This window comes from Tamandua tetradactyla, chromosome 11 (assembly GCF_023851605.1).
Source record: "Tamandua tetradactyla isolate mTamTet1 chromosome 11, mTamTet1.pri, whole genome shotgun sequence".
NCBI classification, from domain to species: domain Eukaryota; kingdom Metazoa; phylum Chordata; class Mammalia; order Pilosa; family Myrmecophagidae; genus Tamandua; species Tamandua tetradactyla.
The window spans coordinates 100,405,733-100,427,916 of record NC_135337.1 but is presented as its reverse complement, the minus strand read 5'-3'; the positions used below and the strand labels follow the sequence as shown (position 1 = coordinate 100,427,916).

At 39.2% G+C, this 22,184-nt stretch overlaps 1 pseudogene and 1 gene segment (V, D, J or C); both read left to right on the top strand.

The window, feature by feature from the left end:
• The first annotated feature begins 688 nt into the window (after window positions 1-688).
• The window catches only part of LOC143650884 (immunoglobulin lambda variable 9-49-like), a 156,401-nt gene continuing 134,905 nt past the window's right edge, over window positions 689-22,184 (top strand). Inside the window, 2 exon segments of the V gene segment in view lie at window positions 689-796; window positions 913-1,234. Of these exon segments, the coding sequence occupies window positions 748-796; window positions 913-1,234 (371 nt within the window).
• Window positions 10,573-11,322, top strand: LOC143650885 (small ribosomal subunit protein eS6 pseudogene; annotated as a pseudogene).

Here is a 22,184-nt window from a genome sequence, read left to right as displayed (position 1 = left end):
GGTTGGCACTCACAATCCCTTCCTTTAGTAGAACCTGTAATCCCTAGTTCATCAGGGAAAATGTGGCTGAATGATTCTCCTTTTTCACCCTCACTACAACTTTCTTCTGCTTCCTGGGTTGTCCTCATTTTTCATTGATTTTTGAGAACCATGTGACATGTTCATTTATTCCCCTAAACCCTCCCCACTGCCCCTTCATCAGATTATGTGAGGGATAAAGTAGGACAGGGCTGCTGGCTTTGTGAGCAGACTGGAAGTGAGTTCATGGCTAGACTGTCCCAGATATCAGCCAATATATGTTCATAAACCATGTAGCATGTGTGAGACACACTGTCCTCTGAGATCTCATTAGCAAGTGGGAAAAATTTCTAATTCCTATGGAAATGACCCAAATAGAAATAGAGGTAGAAGCTTGGTAGTGGGCAGGGCTGGGCAGGGTTCAGGCCCTGGAGAGAGAAGCAGGAGCCTCTGTCAGGGTCACTATGATCTGGCCCCAGACATGACGGATCTGAGCCTCGGAAGCAAGGAGTGCTGTGGGTCTGCACTGAGGGTCTGCAGTGTTCTCAGCTGGGGCCCCTGACCCCAAGCCCAACCCCAGCCTTCCCAGCAATGACCCAGACACTGGGGACATAAGGGGACTCAGGGAGGGAGGGGCAACTAGGAAAGAAGAGCCCATTTGCATGTGGACTGAGGGGATAAAAGAGGCATGGACTGTGTCTGCTCCAGCAGAGCTCTGGGGTCTGCACCATGGCCTGGACGCCACTTGGCCTCATCACCCTCCTCATCCACTGCACAGGTCAGGACCAACCTCAGCATCTTGATGCCGAGAGTGCTGGGAAGACCCAACTGCATGCCACAAGTGTCCTTCCCTCTGCCCTTCTCCCAGGTCATAACGGGTGTTTGTGTTTTCAGGGTCCCTCACCCAGCCTGTGCTGACACAGCCGCCCTCTGCATCTGCCTCCCTGGGGGCCTCAGTCAAGCTTACCTGCACCCTGAGCAGTGAGCACAGTACCTACCACATTGAATGGTACCAGCAGAGACCAGGGACGGGCCCCCGCTATGTGATGTACTTGAAGAGTGATGGAAGCCATGGCAAAGGTGATGGGATCCCTGATCGCTTCTCAGGCTCCAGCTCTGGAGCCAACCGCTACTTAACCATCAGCAACCTCCAGCCTGAGGATGAGGCTGCCTATTTCTGTGGTGTTTCTCACAGCATCGGTGTATCATTTGGGTAGAGCACAGTGATTCAGATGGGTGGGGAAGTGAGACAAAAATTGTTCTCTGTTTTCCCCCAAGTCTGGTACATGCTCTCAGAAGTGTGTCTGTTGCCCTGAAGATGAAAAGCTAAAACTATTTTTTTCTTATTCCCCCAGGAGATGTAGTTGCTTTGAGATCCCTGTGCTGCTGGACTTGGAAATTAGTGGCTGTGCCCATCCATTTTAATGACATTGTCACAAAGTGAGAGGCAGAAGGACAGGATCAGGTGTTGTTGCTGATGGTGAAGGGTTGGATGAGGTGGTCACTGTCAGGGGCAGCACAAGGTGGTTTCTACAGAGAAGATTGATGGAGTTGCTCTGAATCTTGATTGTAGCAGAGGTAACACAGATATATAGTATGCTAATGGGCACAAAATTGAACATCCAAGGAATAAAAATTCAGTTTTACTGTTTAATAATAAAGGAAATAAAATTATAAATAAAAAGTTATGCTACCTGCAATTCAAATCTTAGGTTTAAATGGAAAAGAAATGAAAATACACATCTGGCCAGACTTATACACAAATGGTCCTAGCAGCTTTCCTTGTTTTAATCAAAAGTGGAAACAATCAAATATCCACATAATTTGTGATCAGATAAACAAAATGTAGTGTATCCATACAATGGAATTCAAATAATCAATAAAAAGGAATTAAACACTTAGGGGAGAAAAGGTGAAGTGGGTGTGTATGTATGGAAGATATGAAGTGTCTGAAAATAGAATTAATTGAAAAAGGGACAAATTGCCAGTCCATAATACAACATGACTGAGCTTCAGAACCATTGTGCACAAGGGAGCAGAAGCACCATGCAGAGACCTCACATTGTCCATGACTTTTTATATGAAATGTTCATGAAACTCAAATCTACAGAGTCAGAGATTAGGTTAGTGGGTGCTTGGCCCTGGGAGTGAGGATGGCATGAAATGGGCCAGAGGGTTCATGTGAGTTTATGGAAATTTCTAAAATCAGACTGTGGTGAAGCCTGTCCAACTCTGCAAATTTACTAAAACTTACTGAGTTTTGCACCTCAACGAGGTGAGTTTTCTACTAGGCAAATTTTACCTCAAAAAAACTGTTCAAATATAAATTTAGTCACACTAGGAAGTAATAGTTTAGCTGTAAGAAGAAATAAGAAGATTGCATGCATGTGCAGTGTGTTGAGTGTGCAGCAAGGACTCATTAACACAGATGATGGGAAGAGTTTACTTCATAAAATTGAGTAAGTATTGGTGAGAACTGAATCCTCTGACCACTGGATCCTCTGAAGAGGCAAACTGTGAACTGAGAGCAGACAGATTATTGTCCTGCCCACATTGGAGAAGTGTGTATGTGGGTCAAGAAGAAGGTCTCCTGGAGACTCCAAGGTCAACTCTCAGGGCTGCTGTCTTTCAGAGGACAGGCAGGGCTGGTGAGGGGCAGCCTTAACAGGAAGGAAACTCCAGTGGGCTCCTACCCCTGTGTGACCTGTCCTGGTTCCCACTGGGTGTGGGGTTCCCTAGAACTGCCTGTGCTCTGGAAATGGTCATGGTATTCATTTATTCAGTATAATTGTTCTGAGGTTCACTCCTATTCTGCTTGGTCCCTGACACATGTGAAAGAAGTACGCTTTATGGAAACTTTCTTAAATTATCACCTACGAATGAGTCTGACAGTTGGTGAAAGAGGATAAGAGTCACTTGGGGATACCCAGCCCAACTGAGGAAACTTAGGACAAAGGGCCATGTGGGGATCTCCACCAGGGCCTGTACCCTCTCCTCACCCAATTAATTTGCACATGTATGTGGAGGCCAGCTGTCAATGGTAGTGGGACAGAATGATGGGGGTCCTGACATGTGTCCCTGTCCACTCTCCCCAACTCACTAACCCACTGCACCTCTCAGCTGACACTCAGTGACCTGGGCCCCTCTGAGCTGACCCAGTATTTGCAGCGATTAATATGTAAAGCAGATGTTCACCATCTCCTGCACTGGAAGCAGCAGTAAAAGCCCTGTCCCCAAATGCTTCATCTCTGGGAGCAGTAGATGGCCCTCTTGGGTTCTGACCTATTCTCAGCATCTCTGTGATCCAGCCTGAGGATGATGCAGGTTCTCACTGCTCATTGTGGGACAGAAGCCTCAGAGAGCCATGTCAATAGGACAGAAGACACAGCTAGGCTGATAACTCAACAATGGGGCTCCCTGTGCAGCTCACAGCTTTCAACTAAGGCTATGACCACCCTCGTTGGGTGGTCTAGCCAAAATTTAGGCCTTCAGACCAATTTTAAGTAACATGTTCTAAAGAATACAGACACATCTCAAATTCTGCCCTAAATTAAATTCTGTATGGCAATACATTGTCTCAGATTGAGCAGAAACCAATTAAAGCTGATGAGCAGACCACCCAAAACACAAAGTTCATGAAAGGGGTCAGGAGAAACATAGGGAGTCAGTGTCCAGCTGCATATGACTGAAGAGTGCAAATGGAAGCAGAGGTGTGTCTGTCCATGCCACTAGCTGAACACCTACTAGGTAGGATCAGCTCTATTGTCAGCACACAGCATGGACAAGGCAGAGAGGGTCCTGTCATCATTGAGGTGAGGCTGCCATGAGAAAGGAGAGGACAGACAAGGAAAAGCAGCAGTGAGAATAAGATATGATGGGGTGAGGCGAGGTGAACTGGTGCTTGAGTATAAGAGACATTGGAGGGTCTGAGGAAGTAGATATGAAACTGAATTTACATTTACTGAGAGAAGTCCAGCTACTCCATAGCAGCCAAACCAGGTGGAGTGGTGTTAAAAGAAAAAGAGTTCTTCAGAAATAACATATTTACACCCCTTTACAGACAGGGGATGTCAAAAACTTAAATTAGTCCAAGATAATCATAACATTAAATAAGTGGACATTAGATTTGAGTACCTAAGGATTATCCTCACACTGTGTGCTAATTGAGGACACAGGGGTGGTGTTGCTTGAAAAAAAGAATTAAAAGAATTGAAGGCTTCTGCCTGAACACAGGTGATGGGGCACTGACTTATCTGTAGTATAAAGAAGTTTATTCTTTGGTCAAGGTCCAGTTCAATGCTAAAATTTGTTTTAATTTATGAAATAAAATATAAATCAGAAGACTGAGCTGTTTGCTGATTTATGGGCTTCCCACCACATATCATCAAGATTGTTTCCTATTACACTATCCCATCTATCAAGCCCAGACACTGCTTCACCATCAGAATCAGAGGTGCCACCAGCCCAATCAGTACTCAGGCCTGACGTCCTCAAGTGCTCAGGAGTCCTTGGCTGGTGGTGCCAAGAGCAGTGTGACCAGCAGGTGGTGCTGTGGGGCTATCTTCAGGGTCATGGCTCTGGGGTCTCCCAGCTGGGAAAGCCTCAGCAGTCCGTTGGGGAGGTGAAAACAGTGAGTTCACTGAACCATGACCAGACTGCAGCTGTCAATCCTCTTGGGACTGTTGCCTCACAAGTAAGAACACAGTCAGATGACTCTCTTGCTCCTCTGCTCCCTCCCACAGAAACACTGCCCAAGTCCTGGGGCACTGGGGGTAGTCAGGAAGCAGGGCCATAGTTGAATGTAGGAACTCTTCCCTCCTGAAGACTTGGGAGAGGATTAAGAGACTTAGGGGAGCTCAGGGTTCATGTTAGAGCCTCAGGAGGCAGAGTTTTGTCACCTGTGCCATGACCAGGGTGACATTCTCTGCCTAGGTGAGGGCTGATATAATTTTTGTGTGGGACTCCTCTTAGGATCTCTCAGCCACCTCAGCCTCTTTCCCCTCCTCCCTCATCTTATTGTCTCTCTGTTATAACCTGATCCAGGTGAGGTTGAATCAGCTACCCTCAGTGCCTCAGGACCTGGGACACATGCTCATGGTTACCTGTACTGGAAACAGCAACAATGTTAGTGACCAGGGAGCAGTGTGGCTGCAGCAGTGCATGAGCCAGGTCCCCAGACTCCTGACCATCAGGGATAATGACTGAGCCCTGGGGATCTCAGAGAGTTTCTCAAGCTCCAGTTTAGGCAATGTGGCCTCACTAAGCATCTCTGGGCTCCAGCCTGGGTATGAGGTTGATTATTACTGCCCAGCATGGGACAGCAGTCTGACTGTGTGCACTGTGCTCCAGTCTCATGGGGAAGGGAGAAAAATACCTACAAGTTTCTTCTGCCTCTTCACTATCCCAAGCTTTGCTGTCCATGGACCCTTGGGAAGACATACTGGGAATAGAAGTAACTATTGAATGAACTGTGTTTCAAGCTGAGACTACTAATAAATAAATCTACTCAGAATGATTAGAATGGCCCATTCAATAAATACTTATGTACAATCCAATTCTAACTGTATTCTCTTCAAAAATGTCATTATAAGTAAAACATTTATAAAGAGGAGAGTGGCTAGAAATATATATTAATTTCTGAGAATTTTCATATCTGATGAGATAAATGTGATGCCAGGAAAAGTTGAATGACTCTTCGCTCACCCAACTCATCCCCAACAACTGATCAGTTCCACATCATCATCCAATGTCTAAATCTGTGGCTGATCAACCATCACAGTGTCAAGGGACAATGTCCTTCACTCACCAGCATTGGGACAATGACGCTTCAGCAAAATCTTTCCAAACCATCTTCTTCATGCTTCAGCACATCCATCTCCTTACTCATTCCTGCAAAACTCACCATCCCTCTACCTACCAGGTCCTGAATGGAGCTGTGAGAGGAGAATTAAAGTGTGCAATGGTGGTATAGACTTAGAAAGACCTCTGTGATGGTTTGTGCTTTAAGCCACAGAAGCATGAAGAGAAGTGGAGATATTACTGTGATGGATCCTGTAGAATTAGCAGGAATGAACCAGATTGACATCTTGAGAAGAAGGATCCAGGCTTTGATACCAAAACGTTCAAAAATAGAAGAAAAGTAATTTTGTTGTTAAGCCAAAGAATAGAGGGAAGTAGCATTCAAATAAACAGGGCATTGGAATAAAGCCCAGATCAGGGGAAGAGAGTGTGGATGAGATGAAGGGAGGACTTGGCCAGATCAGAAAACCAGGCTGAGAGTTGTGGGCTTGACTTTAAAAGCCATGTGGGGTCAAGTGAGGGTCCTCACATGTGCAAAAACATTTTCAATTGCCATTTAGAGAGAATGTTCTGACAGCAGAAAGAATTGGAGGTTAAACTCTGATGAAAACATAGAAAAGAAGATCAATTTGGAGGCAGAGGCAACGATTCAAAGTGGATAATAATGACCTTTCCTAAATAGTGATATTGAAGTAAAAAGGATAAGGTAATTTAAGATCCAATGTGGAGATTTCATTGAGCAGACTTGGAAACTGACTTTTGAGAGACAGGAAAAGTGAACCATTTAATCTAAGGGTGGTGTATCTGGTTGGGAATTTGGATGAATGTTGATACCCTATCTGAAATTGAGCAAGAAATGCATGATATTTAGTGTTGCAGTTACATCAGGGGAAGACAAAGACTTTGGGGGGAGTTTCCAGAGAGGAGAAAATGTGTGCTGTGATTTTCACATTTTAAAACCATGATCTCCTTTGCTTTTTAAAGTGTTAAGCTAATAATGACCTTATGAAGTAGGATAAATCGGCAAGGCAGATGATATGGGATGATGGCCAATTCATACTGAATTTAAGTCTTGTGAAAATTAAGGTCTCAGCCATAGAAGTCAATAGGGAAGAATGGTCTCTTGTCTTCCGTGGGTGATTATATCAGAAAAGACCATCTGCAGAAGCAGGGGTTCTGCCATGAGTTCTGAGAGGCCCTAGAGTGTCCTGAGGATCTGGCTTAGGGCCAGGAAGAGGCACTGTGGAGCTGGAGCTGAAAAGGCGGCAAAGATGGGCAATGTCAGTTAGGAACCTCTGAATTTTTCTAGATACTGGGTAAACTGACTCATCATTGATGAGTGATTTTCATATGCCTTTGAGGCCCCCATTGTTCCATTATTGCTGAGGCCTGGCTCCCTCAACCCACTGCCAGTAATTCTGGTCTCAATTTCCTCTACCCATGGAGTCCTTAACCTGGTCTAATGTGCAGAGAGAAGTGTGGACAGTAGGGGTGAGAGAACACGATGCCTAAAACAGCTCTGCTCTCAGATGTAAAAACATGACAGCAGCCTCTCCACAAAAGCCCTTGGGGCTGACCCTTTAGCACCTGCCTCTGGGTCTCAGCTTGGCTCCTGTTCAACAGGTTTCCCTCAATCTGTCATAAACATAGAAAATAAATAGATATTAATAGCACAAGGTCTTTGCTAACTGCTTGGCACACAGATATCTCAGTCAAAGTGTGTGGATTTACAGTAAAATGAGATGGCAGAAAGACCCAGAACCAGGGCAGAATGATGTTTTCCATGTGCCCACCAAGGGGTTCCCTGTAGAGGGAGCTAAAATATGGGTTAGTGTCCCACTGACTGTCTGATTTGCGTCTGAGCACTATGATGGGTAATCAAGTTCTGTGATCACTGGTAGATTCTACAGCTTTCAGCCTTTTGGATGTTCTCATCAGTAGCTACTTCCATGCAGGCTCCACACAAGGATGATCCTCAAAACATCTCAATCCCTTAGATACCTCTGTTCACAGGTCCCAGCTCAGGAAGTAGATGTGAACTGAGCACAAGTGGGTAAGAATATATTTGCATTTCTGGTCTTTCCTCTACAAGTTTAGTATTGAGGCTTTAAAAGGCCTGGATCAGACCAGCTCTAGACCTCAGGGACAGTGTCTAACATGTACTGGACTCCCCTTCTCCCTATGCTCCTTTCCAGCTGTGCAGGTAGAGACAGGCCTCAGGAACCAGCTCAGATCTCTATAGCTTGATCTGGTCACTGTCCCATCACTCCTAATTTTGTGTTTGTAGTTTCCCTCTCTCAGCCTGGGATGATTGAACCCACTTCTCACACTGCATCCCCAGGAACTCTTAGCAGAATCACCTGCACTCTGAGAAGTGGCATCAAACATTGCAGGAAAAAGCATATACTGGTATCAGCACAACCCAGGGAGCTCTCCCAGCTTCTTCCTTTTGCATTACTCAGACTCGAACAAGCAATTGAGATCTGTGTTTTATGTCATATTTCTGGATCAAAATAGGCAGTGAAAAAAAAAACCGTTCATTTGCTGCTTTCTGGGCTCCAGCCTGAGTATGAGACTGAAAATTACTTCCAGATATGAGGGGATAACTCCAGTGTTCACATAGGGCCCAGGACCAGGTGGAAGTGAGACATACCCATCCCTCTGCACCACTGAATGTGCATTTTCCCTTTGTGACTTGAAAAAAATGAGATAATAAAAGAAAGACAATGACTTTGCAGTCGGTGCTCAGATCTTTTCTGAAAACATAGGCAGTAGAAATTGTTTAATTCTTTGTACCAGGAGACTTGAAAGGAAAAACAGAAATCAAATTTTCTCTTTTTGAGAGAGCTGAAAAATTCAAGCTCCTTCACAGTCTTGGTACCGGTGCGTTATTGCAGCTGAGAGGTGAGCTCTTATGTCATAACTTGTGGTGGACCAACAGTTCTTCTATCTGAAATTTGGAGCTCCCACAGTCCCATTATATCTGGTTAAGCTTCAGCATCGGGACAAGAATAAAATTCCACAGGTGATGGCTCAGGCATCTCAGAGACTTGTGAGGCCTGGAGCTTCAAGACCATCATGGGTCACTGTGCCCAATCCTGAGATGGTCCCATCTGGTCAAGCCTCTAGGAGAGCTGAGCAAACTTCATGGACACTAAGCTAGTATGGGCCAACAGCTCAGATCTGTAGGATCCAAAGATTCCTTGAGACCAGACTTTCTCTTTAATTGGGCCAGGGTCAGCACATCTCCTACTCTTCTTTCTCTTGCTCACCTGGGAGGATCCAGGGCTTCAAGGTGCAGGGACAGAGAACAAAGCCTTATTTAAATGTAGCAATCCTTCTCATGTTTGTTTTGGGAGATATAAAGACACCAATGGGTAGTCAATCTCCTTCAGAGTTCCAGAAGCAGAGTCAGAGCCTCCTCATGACCTGGTCCCTCTCCTCCTCCCAATCCCCACTCTCTATAGAGGGAAGGGTGAGGGGTGGGAGAACAACACTTAGTTCTACTGTACAGAACCTCCATGTGGCACTCACAGTCCCTTCCGTGCCCTTACAGATCCTGTGGCCAAGGTGGAGCTGGTTCAGATGCCCTCCAACTAAAAGGCACTGAGACAGATACCACAATCACTTGCTAATAGAGCAACAAGGTCCAAACTGAAGGAGCATCTTGTCTACAGCAACACTAGGGGTGTGTTATCAAGCCCCAATCCAGGGAAACAGTTGACTCTGAGGCTCCAACATCTATTTTCTGCTCCAGGTGGGATTACCTTTTCACTCATCCTGTGTGGTAGATGTGGACATGCCTTTTAAATCCCCCTCAGGAAAGTCTTGTTTTTCCTGGCAGTGGAAGGGATGCCAGGGGAGAACCTCTTACTGGTAGTTTCATCAAGTTCAGCCTCAGATGCAGAGGAGACTTTGCCTAACTCAAAATATTCCCAGGTCACACACTCAATGAACCTGGTGATGGGTCAAAGCCTTTAAGCAAATCAACACAGTCTGGAAAATCTTGGTTTCATTGAATTTTGTGCTTCTTTACACAGACACACACACACACACACACACACACACATACACATTCTCTAGGTCTTTATGTGTGATTATGGAGGAAGCTTTCATAATCATCAGTTCATTGTTCAACATGTGTGTCAAGCCATAATTTTCAAGATTGTTGTCAAACTGATTGATCATAAACCAGTTCCAATATACTGGTTTATATCAATCAGTCCAGATGAAAATCTAATGGTTGAATACCAAGAAAAATGCTCAATATAGTCCTTTAGCAGGAAAATGTTTAGTATAGTCTTCTATAGGTAGGAAAATGTTTATGATCACTTCACTCATGCAGCCTTGGATTATTTTAAGTATAAAAAGTCTTGTTGAAATAGCTTGGTCTTACCATGAAATTGAAAAAATCTCCTTTAACAAAAGAGGGAAGAGAAAATGAGACAGAATAAAGTTTCAGTAGCTGAGAGATTTCAAATAGATTCAAGTTGTTCGTATGCATTATATAGATACCCCTATTTAACTTCTGGTATACTGGAGTGGCAGGAGTGAAGCACTTAAGACTGCTGAGCTGTTCACTACCATTGAAGACGGTTGAATAAAGATATAACTTTTACAATGTGACTGTGTGATTGTGAAAATCTTGTGTCTTATGCTCCTTTTATCCAGGGTATGACGGAGGAGTAAGAAAATATGGATAAAATAAATAAATACCTTCTTTGTGGTGTCTTGGAGGCAGCTGGATGACTCAGCATGAAGATGAACATCACCTTTCTTGCTACTGACTGCTAAAAGTTCATTGAAATGGACAATGAATGCAAACTATGTATCTTTGATGAGGAGTGAATTCCACAGAAGTTGCCACTAGTGGTCTGGGCAAAGAGTGGCAGGGTTATGTTGTCTGAACCAGTGGTGGGAACAACAAACATGGTTTCCCCACGAAGCAGGGTGTCTGACCCATTGTTGTGTCCACCTTTTACTGAGTAAAGGATATTCCTGTTATAGACCAAGAAGAACTGGAAAAAGAATGTGCAAATCTGTTTGGAATTGCATTGTAGATGACAATGTGATTGTTCTCAACTGGGTTATTGTAAAAAAATAAGGAAGAAAGAAACTTCTGGATTGGTGGATAATACTATGCCTCATTGCCTGAGGCCCAAAAGAGCCAGTAGAATCTGCAAACTTTTCAATCTATCTGAAGAAAATTATTTCTACCATTATGTTGTGAGAAAGCCCCTGAACCAAGAAGATAAGAAACCCAAGACCAAATTGCCCAAGATTCAGCATCTTGTTACTCCATATGCCCTGCAACGTAAACACCAGTGTATTGCCTTTAAGAAATAGTGTACTAAGAATAATAAGGAAGAGGCTGTGGAATATGCTCAACTTTTGGCCAAGAGGATGAAGGAGGCCAAAGAAAAATGCCAGGAAGTGATTGCCAAAAGACGGAGGTTGTCCTCTCAGAGAGCTTGTACCTCTAAGTTTGAGTTCAGTCAAAAATGAGATTTTCTAAGATACAAATAAATAAGAACAGACATTAAAAATAAAAATAAATAAATAATAAGTGGTATATGTGGTAAAATAAATTGGGTAGATTAAAATACTTGTAGTCAATGAAAGGGAGGTGTGAAGGATATGGGATGAATGAATTTTTTACTTTATAATTTTATTTCTTTTTCTGGAGTGATGTAAATGTTCTGAAAAATGATGATGGTGATGAACCCACAACTATGTGATGATATTGTGAACCTCCTTATTGATACATCTTTAGTAAACTAACCTCACCAATGAAAAGAGACTTGGTTCTCTTTTATGTGTGATTGGGTGTGCCTAAGTATATAGGACTATGTTTTATGACAGTAACAATTTTTTGAACCATCCAGCAGAGTCTAGAGCCTTCACAGGAAAGTCTGTCAACCTGCTTGGTCTCCCCTTCATGGAAAATTGATGCTGGCTTCAATTTCCTTCTGAGATGTGGGCCTTTCTGGTGGGGAAAAATCTGACTAGGATCTATAATATCTGAAGAGAGCTTCCTCCATGTAGGCAAGGTAAGAACCAGAAAAACAAGAACTGGAAAATTCTGGTCAGTTAAACTTAACCTATGCTAGAGGTCTAAAATAAGTTAAACTGAATTTCAAAGAATAGATAGAGAACAAAGTCATCCAGCAAGAAAATCTTAGGTAAAGTGTTGAAACATCCTTCAGAGTAAGCTAATTTAGGAAATCAAAGGCTTAGACACCAGAAAAATAACAAGCCATACTATGAAAATTGAAGATAAATGGCCCAGTCAAAGAAACAAGCCAACGCTTTAAATGAAATGCAGGAGTTGAAACGAGTTCATGATGTTCAAACAGACATGGAAAATTTAATCAGGAATCAAATAAGTGAATTGAGGGAGGATATAAATAAGACACTGAGTGAACAAAAACTCAAAAAATGTGAACAAAAAGAAAACAAATCACAGAACTTACGGGAATGAAAGGCACAAGAGAAGACATGGAAGAAGGAAATAATGGAAATCTGTGATGATAGACTTAGAAGAAGAAGGAGAAGGAGAAGGAGAAGAAGAAGATTAGTGAACAAGAGAAAAGGACAACTGAAATCTGACATGCAAAAGTAAATATAGGTAAAAGAATGGAAAAATATGAACAGGTTTTCAGGGAATGGAATGACAACATGAAGCACATGAGTATATATTTTGTGGGTGTCTCAGAAGGAAAAGGGTAGGGAAAAGAAGGAGAAAGACTAATGGAGGAAATAATGATTGAAGATTTTCCATCTCTTATGAAAGACATACAATTACACATCTTAGAAGTGCAGCATATCACAGAGGGAATAGATCCAAATAGATATATTCCAAGAAATTTACTAATCAGATTGGCAAATATCAAGGCAAATAGAGAATTTTGAAAGCCACAAGAGAAAAGTAGTCCATCATATACAAGAGAAGCTCAATAAGACTATGTGTAGATTTCACAACAGAAACCATGGAGGTAAGAAGGCAGTGACATGATATATTAAAGAGCCTAAATGAGAAAAACTGCCAACCAGAACTTCTATATCCAACAAGATTACTCTTTAAAAATGAGGGGGAAATTTAATCATTTTGCGAAAAATTATCACTAGGAGAATTTCTAACTAAGAGGCTGGCTCTCCAAGATATAGAAAATAGAGCCCTACAGGCAGATAGGAAAAGGCTGGAGAGAGAAGTCTGGAGAGAGTGTAGAAATGAAAACTATCAATAAATCTAAAAAGAGTAAAAAATAGATATGACATATAAAATCCAAAAGACTATTATAAAAGAAAATACTGACTTTACAGTAATAACATTAAATGCTAATGAATTGAACTCCACAATCAAAAGACAGACACCAGCAAAATTGACTAAAATACAAAACCCTCTATATGCTGTCTATGGGAGACTCATTTTAGACTCAGGGACAAAAATAGATTGAAAGTGAAAGGTTGGGAGAGATATTTCATGTGAACGACAATCACAAGAAAACTGGAGTAGCTATAGTAATATGTATCAAATTAGACCTCAAATGTAAGACAAAAGAGACAAATAAGGACACTATATATTAATAAAAGGATAATTCAAAAAGAAGACATAACAATAATATATCTTTATACACCAAGCCAGAGTGCTCCATTGTATGACACAAACACTGACAACACTGAAGAAAGAAAGGGACACCTCTACATAATAGTTGAAGACTACAATTCCCTACTTTCATTAATGAATAGAATATCTAGACAGATAATCAATAAAGAAACACAGAGTTTGAAAAATATGATAAATAAACTAGACAACATAAAAGACATTTATAGAACATTGCACCCCACAATAGGAGGATACAAATTTTTCTGAAGTGCTCATGGATCACTCTCAAGAATACCCATATCTGGGTCACAAAGCAACTCCCAATAAATTTTAAAAGATTGAAATAAAAAAAATACTTTCTCAGATAATAATGCAATGAAGTTGGAAATCAATAACAGGCAGAGGGCCAGAACATTCACAAATATATGGAGGATGAACAATGCATTTTTAAACAACCAATGGGTCAAGGAAAAAATTAATGAATAAATTAGTAAATATCTCAAGGCACATGGAAATGAAAATACAACACACATTAAGATTTATGGGATGCAGCAAAGACAGTCTTAAGAGGAAAATATATTGACTTAAATATCAATATTAAAAAGGAAAAAAGAGCAAAAATTGAGGAATCAGCTATTCATTTGGAAGAACTAGAGAAAAAACAGCAAACTAACTCCAAAACTAACAAAAAGGAAGAAATAACAAAGATAAGAGCAGAGATAAAAGAAATTGTGAGCATGAAAATAGAGAAAAGTAGCAAAACCAGAAGCTAGTTCTTTGAGAAAATTAATAAAGTTGATGGACCTTTAGCTAGGTTGCAAAAAAAAAGAAAGAGAAGATCCAAATAAATAAAATAAGAAAAGGAAGAGGAGACATAACCACTGACCCAGCAGAAATAATGAAGGTAGTGAGAGGATACTATGAGCAACTATATGCTAATAAACTAGACAACATAGAAGAAATGGAAAAATTTTTAGAAAGGCATGAACAACCAACATTGACTTGAAAAGAAATAGACATCTTCAACAAACTAATCACAAGAGATTGAATCGGTCATCAAGAAGCTCCTAAAAAAGAAAAGTCCAGGACAAGATGGTGGCACGTGTGATTTTACCAAGCATTTAAGAAAGAATTAGTACAAATGCTGCTGAAACTCTTCAAAAAATTGAAGAGGAGCCAAAGTTACCTAAATCATTCTATGAAGCCAACACCACGCTCATACCAAAGCCAGCCAAAGATATCACAAGAAAAAAAGTTACAGACCAATTTCTCTAATGAAATACACGCAAAAAATTCCTAAACAAAATACTTGCAAATTGAATCCAGTTGGCAAATTAAAAGAATTATATCACCATGACAAACTGGGATTTATTTCAGGTATGCAAGGATGATTCAACATAAGAAAATCAATTAATGTAATGCATCATATCAACAAATTGAAACAGAAAAAAATCACATGATCATCTCAATTGATGTAAGAAAGACATTTTTCAAAGCACATCCTTTCTTGAAGAAAACATTTCAAAGGATAGGAATAGATGGGAACATCCTCACATGATAAAGGGAATATATGAAAAGCTCACGGCTAACATCATCCTCAATGGGAAAAGACTTAAAGCTCTCCCTCTAAGATCAGGAACAAGACAAGGATTCCCATTATTACCATTGTTATTCAACATTGTGCTGGAACTTCTAGTCAGAGCAATTATACATTAAAAAAAATAAAAGGCATTCAATTCGGAAAGGAAGAAGCAAAATTCTCAACATCTGCAGATGACATGATTGCATTTTTCAAAGATACCAAAAAATCTACAGCAAAGCTACTAGAGTTAATAAATAAATACAGCAAAATGGCAGCGTAAAAGATCAACATCCAAAGTCAATAGTGTTTCTATACATGCATAATGAGCAATCTGAGGAGAAAATTAAGAAAAAAATTCATTTACAATACCAACAAAATGAATCAAATATTTAGGAATAAATTTAAGGATACAGAAGACCTGCACACATAAAACTACAATAAATTTCTAAAAGAAATCATGGAAGACCTAAATAAATGGAAGACATGCTCTGCTCATGGATTGGAAGACTAAATAGAGTTAACATGCCAATTTTATGCAAATTGATTTATAGATACAATGCAATACCAATCAAAATCTGAACAATTTACTTTGTAGAAATAGAAAAACCAATAACCAAACTTATTTGGAAGGGAAGTGTGCCCAGAATACTTAAAATTATCTTGAGAAAGAAAAATGAAGAGGGGGGTCTTACACTACATAGCTTCAAAGCATATGGCAAAGCTACAGTGGTCAAAACAACATGGTGCTGGCATAAAGATAGATATACTGACCAGTGAAATCAAAATGAGTGTTCAGAAATAGGCCCTCTCATCTTTGGACAATTGATCTTTGATAAAATAGTCAAGCCAATCCACCCGGGACAGAGCAGCCTTTTCAATAAGTGGTGCTTGGAGAACTGGATATCCATATGCAAAAGAATGAAAGAGGATCCATACCTCACACTCTATACAAAAATTAACTCAAAATGGATCAAAGACCTAAAAATTAAAGCTAAGACAACAGAACTTTTAGAAGGAAATGCAGGGAAATATTTTATAAAATTTGCAAAAAGAGATGGTTTCCTAGAACTTACATGCAAAACAATGAGCATTGAAACAAGAAATTGATAAATGGGAACTCCTCAAAATTAAACACTTCTGTGAATCAAAGAACTTTCTCAGGAAAGTGGGTAGGCAGCCTACACAGTGGGAGACAATATTTGGAAATGATATATCATATAGGAGCTTTAGTATCCAGAATATATAAAGAGATTCTTCAGCTCAACAATAAAGACACAAACAAATTTAAAAATGGGCAAAAGGCATGGATAGACACTTCTCAGAAGAGGAAATACAAATGGCTAAAAGGCACACGAAAAGATGCTAAACTTCACTGGCTATTACAGAAATGCAAATCAAAACCACAATAAGACATCATTTGACACACACTAGAATGGTCATTATATATTTAAAAAAGACAGCAGGAAATGACAAGTATTGGAGAGAATGCAGAGAAAGAGAAACAGTTATCCAATGTTGGTGGGAATGTAAAATGGTATGGCCACTCTGTAAGGTAGTTTGTTGGTTCCTTAGGAAGCTAAGTATCAAACTGACATATGATCCAGTCATTCCATTACTAGGTATGTATTTAGAGGTCTTGAAGGTAAGGATGCAAATAGAGATTAGCACACAAATGCTTATAGCATCATTATTTATGATTGTGAAGAGAAGGAAACAACTCAAATTTCCATCAATGGATGAGTGGCTAAATAAGCTATGATACATACATATGATGGAATATTATGCAGTTTTAAGACAGAATAAAGTCATGAAGCATGTAACCACACGGATGAAACTTCAAGACATATTCTGAGTAAAATTAGCCAGAAACAAAAGGACAAATACTGTATGACCTTACTAATATGAGCTAATATTAATGAGTGAACTTTGAGAATGGAGGTAAGAAGACAGTTTATCAGGGCAGTGCAATGGTGGCTCAGTGGCAAAATTCTCACCTGCCATGCCGGAGAACTGGGTTCAATTCTCAGAGCCTGCCCATGTGACAAAAGAAAGGACACAGGTTATCAGGAGATATAAATAGGGCTGAAAATAGGCAATTGGTGCTGAAGTAATTGAAATTGTGCAAGAGGACTGATTGTAAAAACTCAGAAATGGGTAGGAAAATATTACCTGATTGTAGCATAATAATATAAGTGTACTGAATGAAGCTGAATCTGAGTATGATAGAAGAAGAAGGGATGAGGGTTCTTATAAAAACCAAAAGGAAAGATAGAAGATAAAGACAGAGTAGGAATTCCTAGAGTGGACAATGATGGTGATTAAACGTGCAGATGAAAAAAACATTTTCCAAGAGGGAGAGAAAATGAATGTCAACATTGCAGCATGCTGAAATTAGAAAGAGTATGGGAAAAGGTACAATTCATCCAAACTAGGGTCTATAGTTGATAGTAACATTGTAATATGTTTCCACTGAATGTGAAAAAGACATTATGCCAAAACTAAATGTCAACAGGTGGTTGACATGAAAGAAGGCTATCGATTCTTTGTGAAAGAAAAGAAAATGTCTTCATATAGATTATGGCAGCAAAGTCATGTCTGTACACTTAGGTTAGATTGTATGATGGATGAATAAAACTATTTAAAAATTAAAAGAGAGAAACAAGTTCTAGAGAAAATGCAGATAAAGAAGTGGTACCTATTCACTGTCAGGGAAACTGAGATGTGCAGATCCCCTTGGAGTACAGTTTGCTGGTTCCAGAGGAGGCTAGGGGAGGGATTGCCGTATGATCATGGAACCCATGTCTCAGTACATACCTGGAGGAACTGGATGGGGAGACGAAAATGGACATGTTTACACTGATGTTTCTGGTGACAGTGTTCACCACCCATCATGGTTGGAGGTGACCTAAGGTACAATGATTGAGTAACGGAAGCAGGTACTATGATTTATACATACAAAGGACTACTGAGCAGCCACAAGAAGAAATGAAGTTGCAAGGCATGCAAGTAGATGCAGGAACCTTAAGGACTGTATGCTGAATGAAATGCCAGGAGCAAAAAGACTGGTATAATCAGTCCTCAATCGTATGGACTAACTATAATATAAAAACTTTGTGAACTGAAGTAGAGAAAATGGGTTATCAGGTTGAGGCCTATTGTAAAGGGTCCTGTATTAAAGATTTTACAGGAGTCACATATATTCAGAGGTTGTAAGTATAATTTCTAAATTCTGAGATACTGATACTTTATTTTTTATAAGCTGATAATTTCCAGAAACTTTGAGTATTTATGTGACACTTGAGACTCACAGTTAGAACTCTGAAATTATGAAAGTCAGCAGTACCCAATACAGTAACTGCTTAAAAAGTTGAAAAAGTGACCAGACTTTGAGTAGAGATATGATTGAAACTGATCTGGATAGGACCAATATAAATCAGAATACAGAGTAAAGAATGATATGGTCCACATTTTATAACATCAACTTCTGTGTGAAATCAAAGGGAGAGATGTCTATTTGGTGCAAAATTTATATTTTTGGTTGTGCATTTCCTAATTTACCTTGTATGGTCAGTTTGGATGAATACCATAAGCACATGGAATCTTGAGTAAGGTGTGAGACCTTGTTGGTTTGCCCAGGTTAGTGTGATGCCATGATATATTCCAGAGTAAGTTGGGCCATGAATAAAGAAGTATTTGTAAGATGCCCTTGGGAAACTGGTGAGAAAGAAGGAAATACTCAACATCCCCATTTGGCAGGGGTGTAAATCTCCCAGGCAATATGCAACAGAAATCCTGAGATGAGTCAATACCCAGCATCAAAGGATTGAGAAAGCCTTCTTGTCCAAAAGGGGGAATAAAGAAATGAGACGAAATAAAATTTCATTGGCTGAGAGATTTCAAACAGAGTCAAGATGTTATCTTGGAAGTTATTCTTATGCATTATACAGGTACCCTTTTTTAGTTTGTGGTGTAGTGGAGTGGTTGATGTACCTGAAATTGTTGAGCTGTGTTCTGAAAACAACTGTATTAAGATATAAGTTTTACAATATGACTATGGGATTGTGAAAACCTGTGTCTGCTGCTTCTGTTATCCAGTGTACAGACAGATGAGCAAAACAATATTGATTAAAAATATATAAACAATTGGGGCCAAAGAGTAAAATAAATTAGTTAGATGGAAATACTAGTGGTAAATAAAAAGGGGGGTTAATTGTTATTGAGTTTTTTCTCTTTATTTCTTTTCCTGGGGTGAATGCAAATTTTCTAAAGTATGACCACGGTGATGATACACAACTATGTGATGGAACTTCTAGTCAGAGCAACTATACACGAAAAAAAAAAGGCATTCGATTTGGAAAGGAAGAAGCAAAATTCTCAACATTTGCAGATGACATGATTTGCATCACATATGTGATGATATTGTAAGCCATTGTCATACCTAATGTCTCACTAATCCTTGTCAAGAGATTATATGTCACTGTTGCAAAATGCTGTTTTAAGAATGTAAAACATCATTCTGACAGGTTTGGTTTTAATGGTAAATGTATGTTGTAAGATGTTTGCTTGAAGACAGTTTCCAAAATTATGTGTTACTTTAGTATATAAGATATAAACTTTTTTTATTAAAATGAAAAGAAAGTAATTGAGTCCTAAAAGACTGGTTGTTACAGAATAAAAAAAGATTAAAATGTAAAAGAAAACTAACAAATATAGTAAGTCACAGAAAATTTGCAGAAAGGAAATTATAGTTACAGTTAGCAAAGATTTAATGGGTCTATATATTTTTAAGAAGGTTTACTATCAAAAAATATATATTAAAAAAAATCAAGTTTTCCCTCTGATCCCTCTCTCTTTCTCTTTGACAAATCTTTCTTGAATTATTAGTCAGGTTCTAGGAAAATTTTATAAAAGTTTTTCTGAATAATCAGTGTAAAAGGCAGGAAGCCTGATTTATCAGAATAACTTCTGTACTTTATGTTGACTTTATCATGTACTTGATTGTTTAAGAAATTCAAGTCTTCCTATTTTAAAAAGGGCTAAGTTTTTTTTCCTTAACTTCAGTTAAATAAAAAATGTTGTTTCAATGCTGACAACTTTTAACATCTTCCTTCCTCAAATACAAATGCTAATGAACATCTTTTTATTCCAAAAAGTTTCAAAGGATTTTGTTTTACACCTTTTAAAAAATGAAATGCTAAAAACAGTTAAATTATTTTAGTAGAAGTTGTATAAGAAATGCTTAGACTATGCTGTAAAATTAAAACAGAGTTTCTAGTCTTTTGTTGGTAACTGGTCTGCAAAATATTAGGCAAAGTGTAATGTGACTATAATTTTATTTATTTTGAAAGAACTTATATGTCACAGAAACATACGAATTTCTTTGTTAGTTACATTGCTTTACTCTAATGCTTCTGTGAAAGTGCTTGAAGTCAGCTACAGGTCTCAACATCATCATCAACAAAAGAAGAGTTTTAAAAAGAAGCAAGCAAGTATATAAATTGTGTTTGACCTGTTAATTAACATAACCCAGTAAAATGTAAAGAAGAAATTCATCTTATTTTTTAACTGGAGTGCTAATATGTTTAAATCCACCACCACCATTCATGGGGTCTCCCTACCTACTCTGTCTAGACTAATTTCAGTGACCTCTAAAACTATAAGGTTATAACCATATCACTTGGACATGATGCAGGAGTAGATGGCAACATACTGTTGCTGAGTATGTTTACTAAGGATACCTTTATCTCTGCCACCCACAAAATATTCAGTTGCTTTATCTCTTTAGTGGACACTGCTTCATGATTAACTCTGTTGTATAGCTCCAGAGGATATTGTGAGACAGTTTGATGGAACCTAAAGCCCATCTGCCATATTTCCTGAAGGACAAATGATGCAGTGCTACCATAACTGTAAAAATAACACATCTTCCACTTCTGTAATTGCTAGCATGATGTGGTTGAAACCTAAAAAGATACAATTAGTACTAAGGCCTTCTCTTATGAAAGGACAGCATATATAGTATTGTAAGCTTAACACCCAATGCAGATCAAAAAAACCAATTAGAATTAAGTGTCGCATATATATATATATATATATATATATATATATATATATATATCAGATAAATATGACAATATATCTTCAATACTAAATAACATGCGATTACAGAAGGTGTGACCTTGACCCACTTTCCCTTTATAAGAAATGCTCATGAGATGCTGCTTCTTAAGAGTGAGAAATATGATATAAAAGATGATAGTTGGATAGATAGAAATATATTCAATATAATCTTTTAGCTGTAAAATGTTTGGTATAATCTTCAGTACCTAGAAAAGTGCTTATTATCATCAGTTCATTCAAGCAGCCTTGAGTTATTTTAAGCATGACAAGACCATGTTAGATTGCTAGCTGCCAAAATGTGATACACCAGAATTGGAATGGACTTTACAAAGAGGGAATTTAAAAAGCTGCAAGTTTACAGTACTAAGAACTTGAAAATGTCTAAATTAAGGCATGTGGGGAAAGATATCTTGATTCAAGGAGACTGATGTTGTTTAGGGATACTCTCTCAGCTGGTAGGGTACATGGTGATGTCTGCTAGCTTTCTCTCCAGGCTTCTTCAATGGCTTCCCCAAGGCTCTGTCTGTTCTTTTAGCTCTATCAGTTCTGGTGGCTCTCTCAAAGTTCTAGCTTGCTTAACATCTCACAGCTATGGCTGCTGGGATATAAGCATCTCCAAACATCCATGTCTCTGATCTCCATGTGTCCACATATGTGTCAGCCTGCTATGGATTTTCTCTCAGCTCTGAGGATTCTTTCATTTCTCTTAATTCTGTCATTTTTCATCTTTCTCCAAAATGTTTCCTCTTTTAAAGGATTTCAAGACCTATCTGGAATGGTTGGAATCACATTTCCACATAATCAAAAGTTAATACCCAAAATTGGAAATAATTTTATCAAAATGTTCCAAGATACATTGTTGATTCAGGGTTTAAAGAAGTGACTGCTTCCACGAGATTGAATCAGGATTAAATCATGGCTTTTCTGGAGTGCATACTTTCCAGCTGACACAAAGCTCTTGTTGAAATAGCTTATTTTTTTAATCTGATTTCAAAAAAAGTCTCTTTACCTGGAACCCCACCTCATGCTGCTTGCAAAATGATGCAAGATAAATCATAA